At 39.3% G+C, this 20,370-nt stretch overlaps 1 protein-coding gene across 3 annotated transcripts in view; it reads left to right on the top strand.

Annotated features, from left to right (window-relative positions):
• The window catches only part of galnt7 (UDP-N-acetyl-alpha-D-galactosamine: polypeptide N-acetylgalactosaminyltransferase 7), a 40,535-nt gene extending 21,708 nt beyond the window's left edge, over positions 1–18,827 (top strand). For 2 of the 3 annotated variants that reach the window (XM_034187373.1, XM_034187372.1), the window contains exons 8-15: positions 4,581–4,698; positions 5,213–5,335; positions 8,202–8,317; positions 11,544–11,646; positions 11,839–11,937; positions 12,240–12,368; positions 15,276–15,306; positions 16,767–18,827. In XM_034187373.1, the coding sequence (XP_034043264.1) occupies positions 4,581–4,698; positions 5,213–5,335; positions 8,202–8,317; positions 11,544–11,646; positions 11,839–11,937; positions 12,240–12,368; positions 15,276–15,306; positions 16,767–16,873 (826 nt within the window). In that variant the 3' untranslated portion in view covers positions 16,874–18,827. Of the gene's footprint in view, positions 1–4,580; positions 4,699–5,212; positions 5,336–8,201; positions 8,318–11,543; positions 11,647–11,838; positions 11,938–12,239; positions 12,369–15,275; positions 15,307–16,761 lie in introns of all 3 variants that reach the window. The other variant, XM_034187374.1, reaches the window with a different exon arrangement.
• Positions 18,828–20,370: the final 1,543 nt, after the last annotated feature.

The following is a 20,370-nucleotide window of genomic DNA, read 5'->3' on the forward strand; positions in this document are numbered from 1 at the left end:
TCATCAACATTCAGTGGCAGGGGTGCAGAAAAGAGGAGAACAAGGAGAATGATTTTGGGGCCCAGAGAGGCCCCCAATATTATTATAGTACGACGCTCAGTAATGAACTTACAGTCCCCCACTTTTGTTGTAACTCCCCCAAATACAATGACAACAAAGGCTATTCTATTCCATTCTGTTCTATTCTACAGTCACACATATATATTTTATTTACAATGTATTGGTAACGCTAAGTTTTTTTTTAGAAACATTTCTCAATGTTTCTCAACGCCTACCCCTTCTGTATTTGTGTAAAATGGTTCAGTCCACCTGCTCCATCAGACAGCTTGCTGAGTGTAACTTTTCACAGACAGCGAGTGGAGGAGGCGACAGGCAACAAAAGAAAAGAGAAAAAGCTCAGACAGGAGAAAGAAGTGACAATATGTGAGAGTTCTTTCATAGGCCAGGTGGGTCTGTTACTGGTTCATCTGATGGAAAGTTCTGGAACATTAGCTCATGTTCATGTTCCTAACTTTGTCCATAGTTTTTAAGCTAGCTCACCTTTCTCCCCATGCTAGTTCATATTTCTGAAGCAAACTCTGGATTTATACCATTTCACCATGGTTTTAGTTAACTAATCAATGCAGGCAAACGTTTAGCAAGCTGCTCTGCTCAAGAAATGACACATGTTCCAAACAGACACATCAGGAGCAGCAGGCCTCTATCAGCCCCACCCCACTTCAGGGAGTAGCTGTGTGTTGAATTAATCGACTGTTATGGTGAAAAACATTAAAGAATACAAAAATCCTTCTGAAACTAAAAAAAAAAAAGTATTTATTTCAGAACAATTTTAATGGTTCATAAGGCATCACCTATCACTGAAATATGTTTGCTCAGTAGTTTGGGACTCTTATCCCCCTGCTTTGCAGTAGGAACAGAGAACATTTCTACTGTGTGCAGACTCGATGACTCCTCTCAATCCAATCAGAGCAATGTTTACATTTTCTGGAAATCAGAAGATTAAATAGGAACAACCATGTAGCCTCATAAATGTATGTATGGTGCAATCAGAAATTTCTGACGTCCGCCAATTCAGATCTGGATCACCTCCAAAATTCAGTGGAGTCTTCTATGCCCTAATATCTATCTGCGGTGCAAATTTGGTGTGAATCCATGAAGTAGTTGTGACGTAATCTTTCAAAGCCTATATAGAGTGAAATCTTGATCCAGAATCTGAATTGGGATCACCTCCAAAATTTAGTGGAGTCTTCCATGCCCTAATATCTATGTGTTTTGCAAATTTGGTATGGATCCATGAAGTAGCTTTGAAGTAATCCCTCAAAGTGTATATAAAGGGAAATCTTGATCCAGAATCCGGTTTGGGATCCGGATCACTTCCAAAATTCAGTGGTGGTGTATTCTGTGGTGCAAATTTGGTCAGAATCTGTGAAGTAGTTTTGAAATAATCCTTCAAAGCCTATATAAAGTGCAAATTGGTCTAGAATCTGGATCTGGAGCCAGGCCACCTCCAAAATTTGAGTCTTCCATGCCCTAATATGTATCTGTGTTGAAAATTTTGTCAAAATCCGTACAGTAGTTTTGAGGCAATCCTGTTAACTGTAATTCCACAAAGCCTATATAGTGAATCTTGATCCGGATCACCTCCAGAATTTAATGGATTCTTCCATGGCCTAATATTTATCGGTGGTGAAAATTTTGTTAAAATCTGTGCAGTAGTTTTGATGTTATCCTGCTAACAGACAGACAGACAGACATAAATAAACACCGATGATTTTATTACATCCTTGGCAGTCTGTGCAGATCACAGGTTAGCAGTGATTGTTACACCACTCATGCAGTCATTTTTTAATTGGCGGGGTTCACCATTATTGTTTTTGCTTATGGAACTCCTTGGTAAAATGAAGAAAGCTAACTAATCTGTTCCTTCTTTTTAAATTTTTATAGAATTAAAATATTGGAAAACAGTTCATAAAGAAGTTTATTTTAACACAGAGCTCACTATCGTATCTTCACATGCTTTATGTTTACAACAGTTTGATTCCCAAACATATTCATATCACAGATCCTCACATCACAAAAACTGGAAAAAGGTTTATGTTAACACACGTTCTTAATGATTGCCCTGATTAAATGGCCAACAAAAAAAATTACTTTTGATAATCAAAATATTAAGGACTAAATGTCAGTAAACCCTAATATATCCTCATACCCAGTGATATTAAAGCTGCTAGGATTTAGGCATGTTTATTAGCAGAAACGTATACGATAATATATTGAGAAATAATACAGAGGCCTCCTGCTGATGTTTAATTCCATCAATCTGTCTTCCTTTCATAATCAGTCAATCTTTTATGCGCTCATTGTTTTACCAATTATTGATAAGTAATTTTTGAACATCCAGGTAGTTTTGGGGTAAGTATGTCGCAATGTAATTGCAGTGTCCCTGCTTTAAGTCGCAACCAGCAGAGGCTGTATGTTGTTTCCTCTTTCAGTTTAACATTGTTTAATGACGAAAATAAATTAAATTAAGTATATGTAATTAAAGTGTAGCCCAGATTGCATGTCAGAAGAAACTAACTAAACCAAAATTGACTCCGTCTGAAGGTGAGTACCTTTAATTGTCTGCTGGCTCCCTCTGGGCTTTGTTTCCTGTCTTGTGGATTGGTGGATTGTCGTGCGTCTTGCTTGTTTATGTCAGTGAAATGTACTTTCATGGGTCTTCTTAATGACAAACTATCAGGCAACCTGTTCAATTTTACAAGAGCCCAAACCCCTTATTTATGCAACATTAAGATAGGGGAAAGTGGCCCTTGAAACATTTAACATTCTTACTGTTGCATTTCAACAACTGCACCAGCTGTTGTTCTATGAGGCTGGTCTGGAAGCTGTGTGGATCCACACAGGCTCACACAGGATCAGTTGGAGGAAGTGCGCTGCTGCTTTTAGTGTTACTTTGGGGTTTATGGCATGAACCCAAACATTTGAACTGAACAAACTAAGTCCTTCTGATGAGAGCCTGTGAACTGAACTATGGGAATTTGAGGTGAGATAAAAACCATAAAGTTGGTACTATAATGCAAAGTAAAACATTAAAAAAGAAGAGAAGGGATCAGTTTGTTTTCCTTCGAGAAAATTACTGGGTTTTAATATAAAACTTTGAGTGGAAATGTGTTTGTGTTTTGGGGGCCTGCAGAGGACGTTCTGGCTATGAATTGGGTTTGGACTGGGGAACAGTCATTTCTGCCCATCCCCAATGGTTGTTTTCATCTCATCCTGCCTTGCACTTTCATTTTTTTCTGAGGTTTGCCTTCATAATTCCTTGCTTGTGCGCTGTGTCTGTATTTGTGTGCTTATTGCTGTTTTTAACCGGGTGTGCATTTATACCAGTGTATATAGGGGTATGGGGGTGACATCGCTTTTTTGGGGGGGAGGGTTACTAGCTGGTAGGCTGCTAACCCTTATATCATGACGTCTGTCAGTGTCACCCATTGATTGTGATATCTCAAAAACTGTCCAATTTTTTTTTCTAATTTGGCAAGGGCATAATATGGGTCATTGACATTATTCCTGTCTAAAAAATCATATTTGTAGATTTATTCATTTGGTAATGGTGGCCATTTTTAGCCCAAAAATAGCCATTTTGAGGACTTAACGGCGGTTTTCTCAAAAACATATGTCAAGGGCATAATATGGCTTGTTGACATGTTTTCACATCAATCAAATTATAGTCATAGAGTTGCTCGTTTGGAAATGGCTGCCATTTTTATGCCGAAAACGGCCAATTTGAGTATTTGAACCCAGTTCTCTCAAAAACTGTCCGATAACTTTCTTTTAATTTAACAAGGACACAATTTTGGTCCTTGGCATTGTTCCTGTCTCAAAATTATTTGCATAGATTTATTCGTTCACATTTCTCCATGTAATGTGGAGTTGCGTCAGGAAGGGTACCCGACGTAACACTGCCAAAGGGTCTTACTTACTTTTGTTTGGAAATGGCAGCAATTTTATGCCAAAAATGCCTTGGGCTTAAGTTGAACCAGTCACCCACAGGGCCCTTGGCATTCTAGTTATTCTTGAGACACATAAATGTTTGCTGGATTGTTGACTTTAATAAAAAATAAAAATAAAACCAAGTGTTCATAAAACTTGGTAAAATGATTAATTGCCAATCTTACTGGAGGATATTAAATTTGTGAACTATTAGATAAAGGAGTGGACCTAAGAAATTTAATGTTTTGTTTTAGCACTGTGAAGTGAGGCATCAACCAGTTGGGTTCATTCTAAATTATTAGATCTTTCACAAACTACATTAAAACTTTTTGCTCAATCACATAGTCAGATGCGTCTGCCTGACTCCAGAAAGGGCAAAGAGGGTGCAGGTTTGTTTGGAACCACCAACTCCACCAGATGATTTCATTGATGAACTCATCCTGTCTACTATTAATCAGTGAAATCACCTGGTGGAGTTGGTGGTTCCAAACAAACGTGCACCCTCTTTGCCCTTTCTGGAGACAGGTTGACACCTGTGCATAGTGATGACCTGCATGTCTGATTCTAGGTGTTTGTCTCTTTGAATGTAGGTCTCCAGCCATGGCAGGAGGCCTCTTTGCTATAGAGAAAGACTTCTTCTTTGAGCTAGGTCTCTATGATCCCGGACTGCAGATATGGGGAGGAGAAAACTTTGAGATATCATACAAGGTAGGAAAACATCATGCAAACAAATACATGGCTGTAAAAGGGCAGATGGAGTGGTGCAGTCTGCTCTTGCTTTGTTTCAAATCCTGGTCCAGAGATGAGTTTGATGTGGCAACAATATTGCTTACAATCTATGGTCAATAGCTACTGGTAGGTAGTGACTGAAAGAAGATTGAGAATGCAAGCAGCAAAAATTAGGTTCCTCCGTAGGGTATCTGGGATTACGCTCAGGCTGAGCAGTTCCATGGAGAACTTATGTTCCTGCAAAGTGACTGTCTGCAACAATGTGAAATCACTGTTAAAATAAAACATGAGTACAGTCACAGACTTTCTAATTAACACCACAAGTCACTTAACTAATATGTTAAGTAAACTTAATGACTCAATGCTGCAATTACATCCAATGAAATTCCATCCTTGAAATGAAAGACTGTGTAAATCTTAATTAGCAGATATTTTGTACAAGTTAATTTCCTTTCACCAAAACAGTTTCTCAGTCTGTGTGTTTTTTACTTAGATTTGGCAGTGTGGCGGTCAACTACTCTTTGTACCATGTTCCCGTGTTGGCCACATCTACAGACTTCAGGGATGGCAAGGCAACCCCCCACCGGCGCATGTTGGGTCATCACCAACACTAAAGGTATAAGACCATGTGTTTGAACATGGCTGTAAGTTACAGTAGTTGGCTGGGTTTTGAAGGCCAGTGGCAACACTTTTCAACTGTGTGGACAGCAAAAGGATTTGAGTGAAGTCCACTTAATTAAACAGTCGCAATGTGTCTAATAAAACATCCAGACTGGAAAGTTTGTTGTGCACAGAGAAGATCTTCCCTGTGCAGTTTTCTCCACAAAATCCGCATCTGAGCAAACGTATGCTTTTACGCAACAGAAAAATCAGCATCTGTGCTAAATAAGCACTAGAAAGAAATGAAGGGATGTACAGGTGGATATAACTCTGTAACCCACACCCAGGGAGGACAACAGACCTCTGTCGGTTCTAGCCGGTCACATCTCGCTTGTTTGTCTGTTGTTCTTTATGGCCTGTATCCATTATTTCGCACACATGTAAGAATGGTCATTTATTTGAGGATCCGCGCAAAATATTGCCCATATGCTAATTACTGCAGTCCATCCACGCAGCTGTATAGTTGATTTGTACTTAACAAACTTTCCAGTCTGGTGAAACATTGTGATGGAGGATGGAATCAGGGTGGGGAGGATGACTGTGTACATTATTTTACACTTTTTTCAAAAGGTCTGCTGATAAAATAGGTCAATAATTAATTAAGTTTATTTATTTACTATTATTAATTTACCATGACAGGCTGACTAACAATGTGCCTCAGCTGACCATGGATTACCGTGCATTCGGAAAGTATTCATAGTGCTTCACTTCATTCACATTTTATGTTACAGACTTATCCCAAAATGGAGTAAGTTAATTTTTTTCCCCTCAAAATTCTACTTGCAACACCCCATAATAATGACATGAAAAAAGTTTTTGTTTTTTTAATTTTTGCAAATTAAAAATAAAAAAACTAAGAAATCACATGTACATAAGTATTCACACCCTTTGTTCAATGCTTTGTTGATGCACCTTTGGCAGCATTTACAGCCTCAAGTCTTCTTGAATATGGAAATGATTATGTCCTCTACATCTGCCCTATAAACAAGAAAAGCATGGAAAGCTTGATGATGATGATGATTATTATTATGAAGATAACAAACTATGTGTAAATTATATAAGTATTCTGTGGACATTACTTGGCTTGCTTTGGGTGATTGCTGTAACAGCAGAATAGGAAAACAAATTTAGAAATGAATGGGAATTACAATAAAATTCATGACATGTAATATACTTTTTGGGGGTATTCTTCTATCAACATGTAAAAAGTTGATATTTAAAAAAAAAAATTAAAAGTTCTAAGTGTTAGGCTACAGTCTACACAAGTCTAACATGTCTATCAACATGCAGGAAAAAACATACTAGACAAGATCCAGATTAACCAGATTATCAAAAATAATTTACAATATATAAATGGATTAGCAAAATTGTTGTGCTTGTTTGAGTTGAACATATACATGTAATTGTTATGGGCAGTGCATGTGAGGCTGCGTTGAATCCTAACAACAATGCGGGAAGCAGTCTGTCTCTGCTGATGCTACACAGAGTTCACTCAAGTCGGAGAGGTAATTGGAAGGCAGGTCGATAATACACATCAGTGGCACCAAGAGGGCGCTCTTAACCGAGTGCATGAATTGACGGATTGAGGCAGGCCTATGCTGACTGGAAAATTTTCCAGTTCCATTCCAGATTTCTCCCCCATATATGCAGCCAGAATGTGTTAAACTTTTCAAATTTGACATGTTCGTATTTTAATGTACAACCAGTGTTATTTTCAACTCGACCAATTCAGCTGGCGCAAGAATTTGCTTCTGGGAGTATTCTCGTGTTGATCAGTGCACCTAAGTCCTTCAGGTGCCTTTTGGAAAACTCCAGGCAGGCTGCATTGTGCCTTTTACTAAGGAGCGGATTCCGTCAGGCCACTCTACCATCCAGACATGATTGGTAGATTGCTACAGAGATGTTGCCCTTCCGGAAGGTTCTCCTCGCTCCACAGAGGAATGCTGGAGCTCTGACAGAGGGACCATTGGGTGACCTCCCTGACTAAGGCCAGCCAGCTCTAGGAAGAGTCCTGGTGGATCCAAACTTCTTGCATTTACGGATGATGGAGGCCACTGTGCTCATTGGGACATTCAAAGCAGGAGAACTGTTTCTGTACCCTTCCCCAGATTTGTGCCTTGAGATAATCCTGTCTTGGAGGTCAGCAGACAATTCCTTTGACTTCATGTTTGGTTTGTGCTCTGACATGCACAGTCAACCGTGGGACCTTATATGTAGACAGGTGTGTGCCTTTCCAAATCATGTCCAATCAACTGAATTCACCCCAGGTGGACTCCAATTAAGCTGTAGAAACATCTCAAGGATGATCAGTGGAAACAAGATGGACCTGATCTCAATTTTGAGCTTGACAACAAAGACTGTGAATACTTATGTACATGTGATTTCTTAGCTTTTTATTTTTAATAAATTTTCAAAAACCTAAGAAAACAAAAACAACTTGTCACATTGTCATTATGGGGTATTGTGTGTAGAGTTTTGAGGAAAAAATGAATTGCATCCATTTTGGAATAAGGCTGTCTAAAAAATGTGGGGAAAAGTGTAGCACTGTGAGTACTTTCTGGATGCACTGTAAGTTTCTACTCTGCACCGTGTTAATATTGGACACTGAGGTGTGCACCACGACAGCCAACAGGTGGCTTCATACACTACCAGTGGGAAAGTGTGTCCACACTTTTGAATGCTACTGTATCACACGCTGCTGAAGTGCACTTGATCTGCCCATGTCATTTCAGCCTACACCACCACTTGTGACAAGCCGGCGCATCTCTGTGTGTCACCGTTTGTTCGGCTAAATACTTCAGTTATGCCTTTTGTATGTTTAGAACTATGTTCGTGTGGTGGAGGTATGGTGGGATGAATATAAGGACTACTTCTACGCCAGCCGTCCCGAAACTCTGACTCTGGCTTATGGAGATATTAGTCAACTCAAACGCTTCAGGTATAATACATCTTTTGTATTTATTTTTTAAGATTTTCTACCAAAACACTTGTGAACAAAGCAATTATAACCAGCTGTTGTGTGTTTGAGCATAGATCTGTAAATACCTCTTATAAACTAGAAACCTAAAAGTCAAAACAATCAAAAAAGTTTGTGTTTAAGAAGACAATGGCACAAAATTTCATTACACATCAGCGGATTAGTTAAAAAAAAAAAAACCAGTAAATGCAACAGCATAAAGTCATCTGACACAAATGACAAACATTTAATGAAAAAAAAGTTTATATTTTCACTCTGTCTCATGGTGTTAGTCTAATCAGCTCTCTGATGCTCAGATTAAAGTTACTGTGTGTAGATTTTTGAACACAGCAAACAATACATCCATCCAATTTCAATTTGTTTTTAACGTTATGTCTAATATATAACAAATAACAAAATAATGAAATTTGAAGTGTGCATCATAATTAAGTGTAATTGGTTCAAGTTGTGGCTCTTTACAATTGATAAAAACTTTGCAAATTATTATTATTATTATTATTATTATTTTTTTTTTTTTTTTTTATGCCCCGCCTTGCGGTGCTTGCATCTGGGTTGTCCATCTGTCCGTCTGTCCGTCCAAAATTTGTTCGCCGCAACATAGCTCAGCACATATTGCTCGCAGAAGGCTGGTGACCTTGACCTAGTTTTCAAGGTCACAATGTCAAATCCTTTTCCTGAAATTTGTTCGCCGCCATGTACCTCGGCACCTATTGCTCGTAGAAACTTCATATTTGGTGAGTACATGCCTTGGAGGAGTACTTCACACGGGTTCAAAGTCCAGTGACTTCCGATGACTGTGACCTACTTAACTCCTTCATTGCAAAATGGCTCTGCATCTAATGCATGCAGTGCAGGCCTGGGAAGTGTACTTGGCATGGATTTGAAGGCCAGTGACCTTGACCTACTTTTTAAGGTCACCGTGATGGTCACAACCACAAAAACCTTCGCCGCAATGTGGCTGGGCATCTATTGCATCTGTTGCATTTGTTCGAAGGCTACCGACTTTTTATGGTCATTGTTGGCCACATCCTCTAAATAAATATAATGTCAATCTCCAATTTTTCCACTGTGTATCCCAGTTTACATCATACACATAAGGGTTCAACCAAATACCTACCGTACACATGTACATATTACTGCACTTTACATGGAAAATAGTACTGCATGCGGGACATTTTGTGATGAATGCAGATAGAGTAATTACATCACACAAATGTTTCATTTCAAAAGACCTGCCCCCTACAGCACTGTGGATTGACAACAAACCCAAAATGTCTGATTGTATCTGACAGCAGGCAATGTGGATTTAAAATATTGGGGAAAAACACCACAAACCTTCAATCATTCAACAAGTGCATTTTGTCAGGTAATGATAACATTCGTTATTTCACATGCGTGAAACACTATTTTGACTGAAATGTAATCAGAAATGGTTTTTTTTAATCAAAAAGACTAAAATGTCTTGACTGAAACAAGACTAAAATACATTGAGTTCTTGTTTGACTAAAACTAGACTAAAATGAACAGACTTTTAGTTAACTAAACATGACGAAATAAAAAATGGTCTGTGAATGACTAAATATTACTAAAACTAAAAAGGACATTTGACAAAAGACTAAATTTAAAAACGTGACAAAATTGACATTAATTTGGAGTTGTGTCAGGAAGGGAAATCATTGTAAAACTTGTGCCAAATTAACATATGGCTCCATACTTGATCCGCTGTGGCTCTGGACAAAACCCGGAGCAGGTCATTTTCACAGGGCAATGCCCACTTGTGGTGTTAATCAAATGTTCTGTAACATTTGATCATGGATAATCACAAGTGGAAGCTAGATCAATAGCCAATGTGTCTCCTAAGCCTCCATGTGCATGCAGAGGACATTCATGAACATGGTGACTGCCTCTTGGCTTGGCCCTCACTTTGACTGTGTGCTTGGTGAGGAAAGGACAGATTTTAACACAAAATAGTAGTACCAGTATTGATACAGCATGCCTCCTCAGTACTGTGCTGCCTGCCAGGTGAGGAGCCTCTGATAGTTTGTAATGATAAACTATAATATGTTCCACTGTTCAGGAAAGGGAAATTCCGCAACCTTTCCTGTGAAAATGGCCAGCACCCAAATGAATGTTAAGAACAATAAGTTTGTAATATGATAATGATGAATGACTTTTCTCTCTTTTTGTTTGTAGCACAGAGCAGCAGAATGAGTGGAGCAAACACCAACAATAATTACAATGTTTTGACAGTAGTGCTTTGCTTTTGTCCTTTGAGCTTTCCTCGCTCATTTGCCTCAGTGTTTCCAAACAGCACTCCTGCTTTTTTTCTAAATGGACTGCATTTATATAGCGCTTTTCCTTCTGTATCAGAGGCTCAAAGCGCTTTACAGTGTTGCCTCACATTCACCCATTCACACAGACACACTCACACACCGATGTCAGGGTGCTGCCATACAAGGTGTTCACTACACAGCGGGAGCAACTAGGGGATTAAAGACCTTGCCCAGGGGTCCGTAGTAATTCTCCAACCAGACTAGGGTTTGAACCGAGGATCCTCTGGTTTGAAGCCCACTGCTTAACCACTACCATCACCTTCCCCTTTCTACTCCTCCTTTTGGTCCGTTACCCAAAAAACAGTCACAGATGCTCTGCAGTTACAGTCTTTAATGAGCTAAGAGGCATAACAAAGCCCACAGTGCACCTGTTTCAAGCAAGTTAACCCCAGCGAATGAGAGTGACGAGACGCAGACAGCGCTGTGCGTGAGAGTAGGCAGAGCTGTGTGTGTGTGTGAGAGAGAAGCGAGGGTGAGAAGGTGCAGTATATGAACAATATAGAAATTAAGTGTTGAAAGCAGTACAAATTCTCAGAATCTGTATCTATTACAAACAAATTTGATATTTTTGACTTCACTACTTTACACTATGTACTGTAATTTTCATTTACCTTTTGTAATCTGTCATTTTTAAAATGTCATATTTTAACTTGCTCTGCATTCAGGTTTTCACCAGCCTTATAGTTAAACAGAATAATAGTGACCTGAGAAATTCTTCTAAGAATTTCAGCATGTGCCACAAAGTGAAGTGCAAATATTACCTTATTTAATATGAATGAATCCATAATAATGTATCTTTGAGATAAATATCAGTGTGAGTGTGAATTTACTGACTTGTTGAATTGCCTGCACAGGGAGGAACATCGATGTAAGAGCTTCAAATGGTTCATGGAGGAAATCGCTTATGACATTCCACATTATTACCCTCTGCCTCCAAAAAATGTTGAATGGGGAGAGGTCGGTACACACTTGTTCTGTTATTGTGTACAATGTTTTGGTTCATTCCTGTTGTGAGCCACAATGTTTTCTCTCTGTCTGTCTCTCTGTGTGTGTGTGTGTGTGTGTGTGTGTGTGTGTGTGTGTGTGTGTGTGTGTGTGTGTGTGTGTGTGTGTGTGTGTGTGTGTGTGTGTGTGTGTGTGTGTGTGTAGATCAGAGGCTTTGACACGAGTTACTGTATTGACAGTATGGGACACACTAATGGGGGAAATGTGGAAATCGGACCGTGCCACAGGATGGGAGGCAACCAGGTAATAAAATCTCTTCTGATTGTGTCTTCTGTAGCTCTGATCATGTTTGTCATATCATTGCTCAAATTGATATGTGTTACACATAATTATATTACACTTTTTTATATACTGTAAGTAGTGCATACTAGGAACTCCTAAAAAAAAACAAAAAAAAAACAAACAAAACTATTTACCTGTGGAGTTTCCAATGTGCATGCATCTTATACAGTAAATGGCCTCAGGCCACCTTGTACTTTTACTGATCTGTGTAAAATGTGACTTCTGAGGGGATGGTTGGTTTATTCTGTTAAATGTGTGTCCAGTTATTCCGTATCAATGAAGCTAGCCAGCTGATGCAGTATGACCAATGCCTGGCTAAAGGACCTGATAATTCAGCTGTCATCATCACCCACTGTGACCAGAACCAATATAATGACTGGAAATATTTCAAGGTGAGACACGTTAACATGGATGCACAAAAATCTGCAAATCAAAGTGGGAAATGATGTCAGTGGTCTTGTCTAGTATTTTACGCGTATTGTTTGTATCTATTCATGGTGCAGTATGTCTTGGTATATTTTCAGATGCTTGTTAGCTCTCTGCCTGTCCATATATTGTGGATACATCTGTTTATCCTGTGGGAGAGTGCTGCACAGTGGTGAATACATCCATGTGTGATTAGCATTAATGGCTCAACCTTGGCAACCTCTGCTTCACAGTCATTAAACTCCTCACTAGGGATTTCCTGATTCGATTAAGACAGTCGGACTAACGCCTTATCACGGGAGTGGATAAATTAAACAAGAACCAATGTACGTTACGTCTGGCATTGATTCGCAAGCACGGTATGAGCAGGTCGTGCTCTGTCAGGGATTGCTGCTGCTTCACCAGAAGACCAGTAGTGCAGGATTTAAAAGCATATTTACATTCTCCTTTGTTCAAATATGCAGTCACACCATTATATTTACACACATAATTCCCTCTTGCACAGTGATAACTGCCAACAGTCTGTCTATGCTGCCGTGGTGCATGTTTTAAAATCATATGTTTTCCTTGGCGTCAAATGTATGCAAAGTCTGTTTCTGACGGATGTCAGGTGTACTACCTTTCCTATCAGCCAATGAAGTTGTGCTTTCTACATAAACAAATTTTTCATCTGTGTCTGTGGATTCCTCATTCAAACAGGCACTGTGCAGGCACGTGACCAGAGGGGTGAGGGATTGAAATGACACCCCCATCCCCCCAGAGTAAAGGGCTATTTTTTTTTAAAGACGTATTTTGGCTAATAATAATAATAATCATGAAGATCAATATTTTTCAGAAGTAAAATGTCAATCAGTAAGTGTTCTACCTTTGCTGCTACAATGCTGCTGTAAGTATAAATGAGTCATATTAAAAAAAAAAAGAGTTTATTTAATAAAAATGAATCAAAACATTAAGTAGGATTTTTTCTCTTTTTTTTCCTGTTTTTTTTTGGCTTTTGCGACGGCGATGGCCTTGTGTAAACATCTTCTCCAAAACCGCTGGCCCAATGAAGTTGAAAGTTGGTGTGCATATTCCTACCCACAAGGACACCCAAGTTTGTTCAAGGTGTACTGATCCGATTTCAAGTATGGTCACCATGGTGGCCATCTTAAAAATCTCATATATAGACATTTCTCAGAAATTGAGTTGAAGTTTGTTACATGGGTAGCATTCAGCACGCCCAAAAACTTATCCGATGGGAATCCAAGCCAAAAATGAAATGTGATGGTTTTTGTGAGTTTTTAGCTCACCTGGAATAAAGGTCCAGTGGGCTTATGTTGTGGGTTGTCTGTCTGTCGGCATCGACGGCGGCATGTGTAAACATCTTGTTCTCCGAAACAGCAGAGCCAGTCAAGCTGCAATTTGGCATAAATGTTCCAGCCTATAAGGACACCAATTTCTGTTTGAGGCACTCCAATGCAATGTCAAAGTGGCTGCCATGGTGGCCATATTGAAAATGCTACCTAGAGCCATTGGTCAGCAGTTTTTAAAGATATTGAGCTGATGTTTGGTACAAGGATAGCAAGTAGGTAGCCCCAAAACAAATCTGATGAGTTTTAAGATTTTTTTTTTTTTTTTTTTTTTTTTTTTTTAAATGTTGACCTTGATATAACGTTTGGAGTTTGGCCATACCCACTGTTCTAGCTGAAACTTTGATGGCTTGTACCATTCTGTGCACGTGGCACTATTTTCTTTCTTAATAAATTGCAGAACTGATAAATTGTCAAGCTTGTACGTTAGAAACAAGTCTTATGTAGGCTCTGAGGCTTGTTGGTGCTTACTCCACATTCCATAGCATGGAGGGGATAAGGGTCTGTGACTCCTCCCAGATGGCACGCCAGTCTGACTTTCCTCAGCCAAGGCCAGTATCCATGTACAGCTGGGTAGACTGAGACAAAGCAGATCAAGTGCTTGTCCAGGGATGCAGACAAATAGCATGAGCAGGATTCGAACCCAGGTCTGCATATTGACAACCCAGCTCCTTATGCACTGAGCTACCTGCTTTGCAGATGTGCTGATATACTTAAGATTGACTTTTATGTGCCGCACTATGCTCTGTGCAAGTTTAATATTTGGTGAAATACAAGTGTCCAATCTGGACTTGTTATGGACAGATCTCAATATTAAATGACTCTGATCTGGATTGAGGGGGAAAAACCTGATCCGAGCACCCCTACTGTCCACATATGAAATAATTTTAAGGTGTGTGTTTTAGGTCAATTACTGTAATAGTTGCTTCTCAAATTTGACATTCTAATTAGTGTATTAAACAGTATATGAATTGCAGACTTGGTGGCTGCAGGCCAGCCTGCTCTCACATATGCTGCTCTTTATACATTTATATTGACTCATTCATATACCTTGGGTGCCACCAGACCTAGGTCTGGTGTCAATGAAAGGAATTGACAGATGAGCTCATTTTAAGCTACATATAACTTCCAAACAACACCAGCTTCTAATTTCCGTCATCCACCAACCATCCAGCAGATGGCAGACAGATGTGTCATATATTACATAAGCAAAGCAAAGTTACTGTTTGGATTGAGCTGTTGCATCACAGTTAACTAATATCTAGTTAATTCATCATCATTATCTTCCATTTTAGTTTAGTGAGTGACAAGATAACATTTTACTGTTTTTGAATTGGGGGGAGAACAAGTTCACTATATGTCGTACTCCACAGAGTTGAAAGAGGCCAAACAAATGTCTTCAAACAGCCCCTCTTAAAATGCTAAACTAAGAGGAAAGTGGAATTCTGGGTGATTACTGCTTATAAAATATTAAAGTGTTAATTCAATAGTTTTTCCTGTGTCTCACTCTCATTCTGCTCACAGGACCTCCATCGCTTCACGCATTTAAAAACAGGTAAAGGTCATTTCTAATTATTTAAATACAATGTATTCAGTGTTCTGCCTTATTCAGATGTCTTCATATTTTCTTTTGGTGCCTCCTGCATTGAAGCTTTTAAACACCGTCCACTCTGATTGTGTCATCAGTTGCTCCAAACATGTAGAAATAGTTAGTGCATCTGGAAATTATCCAACAGTATTCAGAATTAACTTGTTTTTTCTCAAAATTCTACACACAATTCCCCATAATGACAGCATGAAAAAAGTGTTTTTTGTTTTTTAAGTTTTTGCAAATTTATTAAAAATAAAAAAACTAACAAATCACATGTACATAAGAGATGTTTAGTCAGATTCAGGTCTGGACCACTCAAGGACAGTCAGTTTTCCTGAAGCCACTCCTTTGATATCTTGGCTGTGTGTTTAGGGTTACTGTAAGATGAACCATCGCCCCAGTCTGAGGTCAAAAGCGATCTGGAGCAGGTTTTCATCCAGGATGTCTCTGTGCATTCGTCTTTCCCTCAATCCTGACTAGTCTCCCAGTTCCTGCTGCTGAAAAACATCCCCATAGCATGATGCTGCCACCACCATGCTTAATTGTAGGGGTGGTGCCTGGTTTCTTCCAAACATGATGTCTGGCAGTCACCCCAAAGAGTTCAATCTTTGTCTTATCAGACCAGAGAATTTTGTTTCTCATGGTCTGAGAGTCCTTTAGGTGCCTTTTGGTAAACTCCAGGCGGGCTGCCATGTGTGTTTTACTAAGGAGTGGCTTCCGTCTGGCCACTCTACCATGCAGACCTGATTGGTGGATTGATGTAGAGATGGTTGTCCTTCTGGAAGGTTCTCCTCTCTCCACAGAGGAATGCTGGAGCTCTGACAGAGTTACCATCGGGTTCTTGGTCACCTCCCTGACTAAGGCCTTTCTCCTCTGATCGCTCAGTTTAGATGGGCGGCCAGCTCTAAGAAGAGTCCTGGTGGATTAGAACTTCTTCCCCAAATTTGTGCCTCAAGACAATCCTTTCTTAGATGTCTACAGACAATTCATTTGACTTCATGCTTGGCTTGTGCTCTGACATGCACCATCAACTGTGGGACCTTATATGTAGACAGGTGTGTGCCTATTCAAATCATATCCAATCAACTGAATTTACCCCAGGTAGACTCAAGTTGAGATATACAAACATCTCAAGGATGATCAGTGGAAATAGGATGCACCTGAGTTCAGTTTTGAGCTTCATGGCAAAGGCTGTGAATACTTATGTACATGTGATTTGTTAGTTTTTTTTTTATTTTAAACAAATTTGCAAAAAATCAAAAACAAAAAAATAAATAAAAAAAAAACTTTTATCACATTGTCATTATGTGGTATTGTGTATAGAATTGTGTATGTCTGTGTGTATAGGCTTAATCTGTGAGGTAACACTATGGTCACTGCTTTTCCACATGCTGTGTAGCACCTGTTCTCTGTGTTCTCAACAGGCAAATGTCTGGACCGCTCCGATCTGCTGCATACAGTTTTCATATCAGACTGTGACACCAGTAAAACCACTCAGAAATGGGAGATGAACAACATTGTGGCCGTGTAAAGGCGCGAAAACTGGCGACAGTAGAACCACTAAGAGCTCAGAGGTGAACACTGTGACTCTTTGAGGATGTACAGTGACAGACTGATAACTATCCCAATCTTATTTTTTAAAACTGATGCTGTCATTTAAAGAGGAAATCCACCCGTTCAGTGTTATTACAACTCCAACGTGATGGACGTCTTGTCACAAACGATCAACAGTGTGGCCTTAAGTGTGCGTCTGTCACAGCAGTCCATGCAGACGTGACATTCAGACTCGACCCCAGAGGAAGTGTGACATCCAGACTGAAGCTGTGCTGAGAGAAACTATGAAATGGAACCATATGGGACTCTTTATTTCCTTTTTAAACCAGTGTGTTGTTTTTTTTTTTTGTCAAAAGTTTAGCACTTTGACCAAAGAATAGTTTTTAAAACTGGTGGAGGGTTCAGTGTAATGAAGCCGTTGCGTGACATGCTTGCTTTTGTGCTTTTGTCAGATTTCCAGGTAGTTAAGATGTCAGGTTGCACCATGTAACACAGAAATAAGTCGAGTTAGTAAACTGTGTATTTTGATAACTGCTTGTTGATGTTAAAGCTACACTGTGTAGAATTTAGGGGTGCTTAATGGCAGAAACTCATAACCACCTGTCAATTAGGGTATAATTACCTACAATAATTAATTGATGTGTTTTCATAAGCTTGGAATGATCTCTACATAATGACAAGGGGGCGGGCCCTCTCATGGAGGCTGCCATTTTGATACAGTCGCCTAAAAAGGGACATACTTTGATGTTCCGCATGGCTGGATGACTGCAGGGGGAAAAAATGAGACAGCGGTAGCTCCCGTATACACCGTTTTCTGGTTGGTAGCGCAGGCTAACAAGTTTGATCACCCTCATACATATTGCTTATGACAAAAAAAGACGAGGGAGCATAAATCCCCATCAGCAAAACAAACAAACAAAAAAATGTGAAGGCAAGCAAAATTGTGACCTGTGAGGACATAATGCAATCTGCAACTTCACCACTAGGTGACACTAAATCCTACATACTGTAGCTTTTAACAAAAGGATTGCACCGGCTTGTTTTATGACCGTTAAAATGCAGATGATAAATTGTTAAATGTTTTGTACACACACTGTTTCTGCTCTGCTTGGTCATTCTGCTTAAAAACCCTGCGTGCTGTCGTCACGTCGGGAAAGACTAATCGATCTTCTCTACAGTCAAAGCAGATACAAGGTGAAGACATCATCGGGTTCAATGAAGTGTAATTAAAGTACTCAACAATTTCCGTGCACAGTGGAAGGGATGCTGGTACTTTAGGTTGTATTTATAATTACACACTCCAGCAGCTGTGAAAATGATTCATTATATCCTTTGTTTAAAATCCTCTCAGCAGGACAGAAATGTTGGACATTGAATTAGTTTGCTGAAAGCACAACCAGGTAGTTTTTGCAGCTCGGGCAGTGTGCCGTCCAGTGCTGGCGTGCATTATTTCCCCAGAGTGGTGTTACTAACCCTTTTTGCATCCCTCTAACAATATATTCCTCATTTTCTGTTCTCTACATCGATTTCTACAGATGTTTTGTGGTGGAGAAAGTGGACTTACTTTTTGCACTGCCTGCCTTACTGACAGTCTGTGAGTTGTTGACCAGTTGACTGTGACTTTTACTGCCTGACTATCAGGATGGAAAACATGGGGTTGCTGGGTAATGAGATGTGTGATAATTATCAGGTGAGGTGGGTTGACATGTCAAATGATCAAAATATGGTGTCTTGTTGCAGGGGACGGAGCTTGGTGTGTGGATGATCATGTATGCAATGTTTTGTACAATGTAAATAGATTTGTTTCTAAAATGAACATGGCGCGTTTTGTGAAGGGTCTTCAGTGATGTAAATATCTAACTTATAGAAGAGATTTAATAATATGGGCTGAACAGCAGGTGACTGAAGAAATAAAAATGATTTTACTACAACCACTGTGATCTTTGTTGTTGTAGCCCATGGCCTTCAGGTGGTACTGTCACACTCTGGTTTGCGGTAACTGCAATGGCTTTGGTCTGTTTACTATTTCACATTTGAAATCAAGAAGCACAGCACGGGACTTAAAAAAATAAAATAAAAAAAATACCCCCGTCGGTATAATTGGATCTTTTTGAACACTGTGCTATCACTGCCTTTTCGGCGCACGGCAAACCTTTCTAGAACTTTTGGACACGCGGTGAGAAGATGCAAATTTAAGAAGACATGGAATTATGTTGGTAGCTATGTTTTTATTTTTCCTCATACTGTGCCATAAAATTGGCATCATATAGAGTACCACAAGTTTGGACACACATTCCCATTGTAGAAGATGTAATACTTCAATTTATTTTCATTTAGCGCCAAGGTTGCCTAAAGGTGCTTCACACAACTAAGGTCTAACCTTACCAACCCCCAGAGCAACAGTGGTAATAGTGCAGCAGATAACAGAATATTTACAGAGGAATCCTTCAAATGGTGATACAAGCACCAAATTTGGCAAAAGTACACCTCAGATATGACTTTTGCGGGAAAAAAAAAATGACGGGCCACGTAGAGGTCAATTTAAGAATTACATAGGGATCAAAATCTAAAAATGCTCCAGTCATATTGAAAATTATACCACATTGTCTAATTGTAAAGATTCCAAAAAGGTATAGTTTAAACTATCTATGACTGAATTCTATAGTTATGGGGTAAAAACAACAAGAATGGTGATAAAGTTCGGTTTCAGTTTGTACAGGGGTCAAAAGTTAGTTGCTCCAATTTTGTTCAAAGGTGATGCAAATTATTGGTTGAGTTAATAGGGTTTCAAAAAAGGAATAGTTTGCGCCATGTATCATGCTAAGTTATCACGTTACGGGGTAACGTATGTCACATGGACGTCAACATTATTTGATCTTTAGAGACCAAGTATTCAGCACATTCAAAACTATTCAATTTATTAATCTAAATAGCTCAATCAACAATTTGCACCATTTTTTACTCAAATTTGAGCAACTTTAACTTTTGACCCCTGTACAAACTGAAATTGACCTCTGTCACCATTCTTAAGGTTTTTACCCCATAACTCCATAACATTCAGTCATAGTCCAAACTATACCTTTTTGGAATCTTTATGATCAGACAAATAATGTGGTATAGTTTTCAATATAATTAGAGCATTTTTATATTTTAACCCCTGTGTAATTCTTCAATTGATCCCTATGTGCCCGTCGGTTTTCCAAAGAGCAATGTCTAAGGAGAATTTGTGCTGGATTTGGTGCTTGTATCACCATGTGAAGTATTGTTTCAGTTATTTGTTGCATTATAAGGAAAAACTCCCTCTGAGGAAGAAACCTCAAGCAGACCAGACCCGAAGGGGTGACACTCTGCTTGGGACATATTCCCATCTAGATACCAAAAGCCAAGTGGCTTCTGTGTGCATGTGTGTAATTTGCATCATGGAGAAACTGGGGCCAGCTGACATTTTCAGATTGATATGCTTTTGTGTTTTGG

Source organism: Thalassophryne amazonica, chromosome 15 (assembly GCF_902500255.1).
Source record: "Thalassophryne amazonica chromosome 15, fThaAma1.1, whole genome shotgun sequence".
NCBI classification, from domain to species: domain Eukaryota; kingdom Metazoa; phylum Chordata; class Actinopteri; order Batrachoidiformes; family Batrachoididae; genus Thalassophryne; species Thalassophryne amazonica.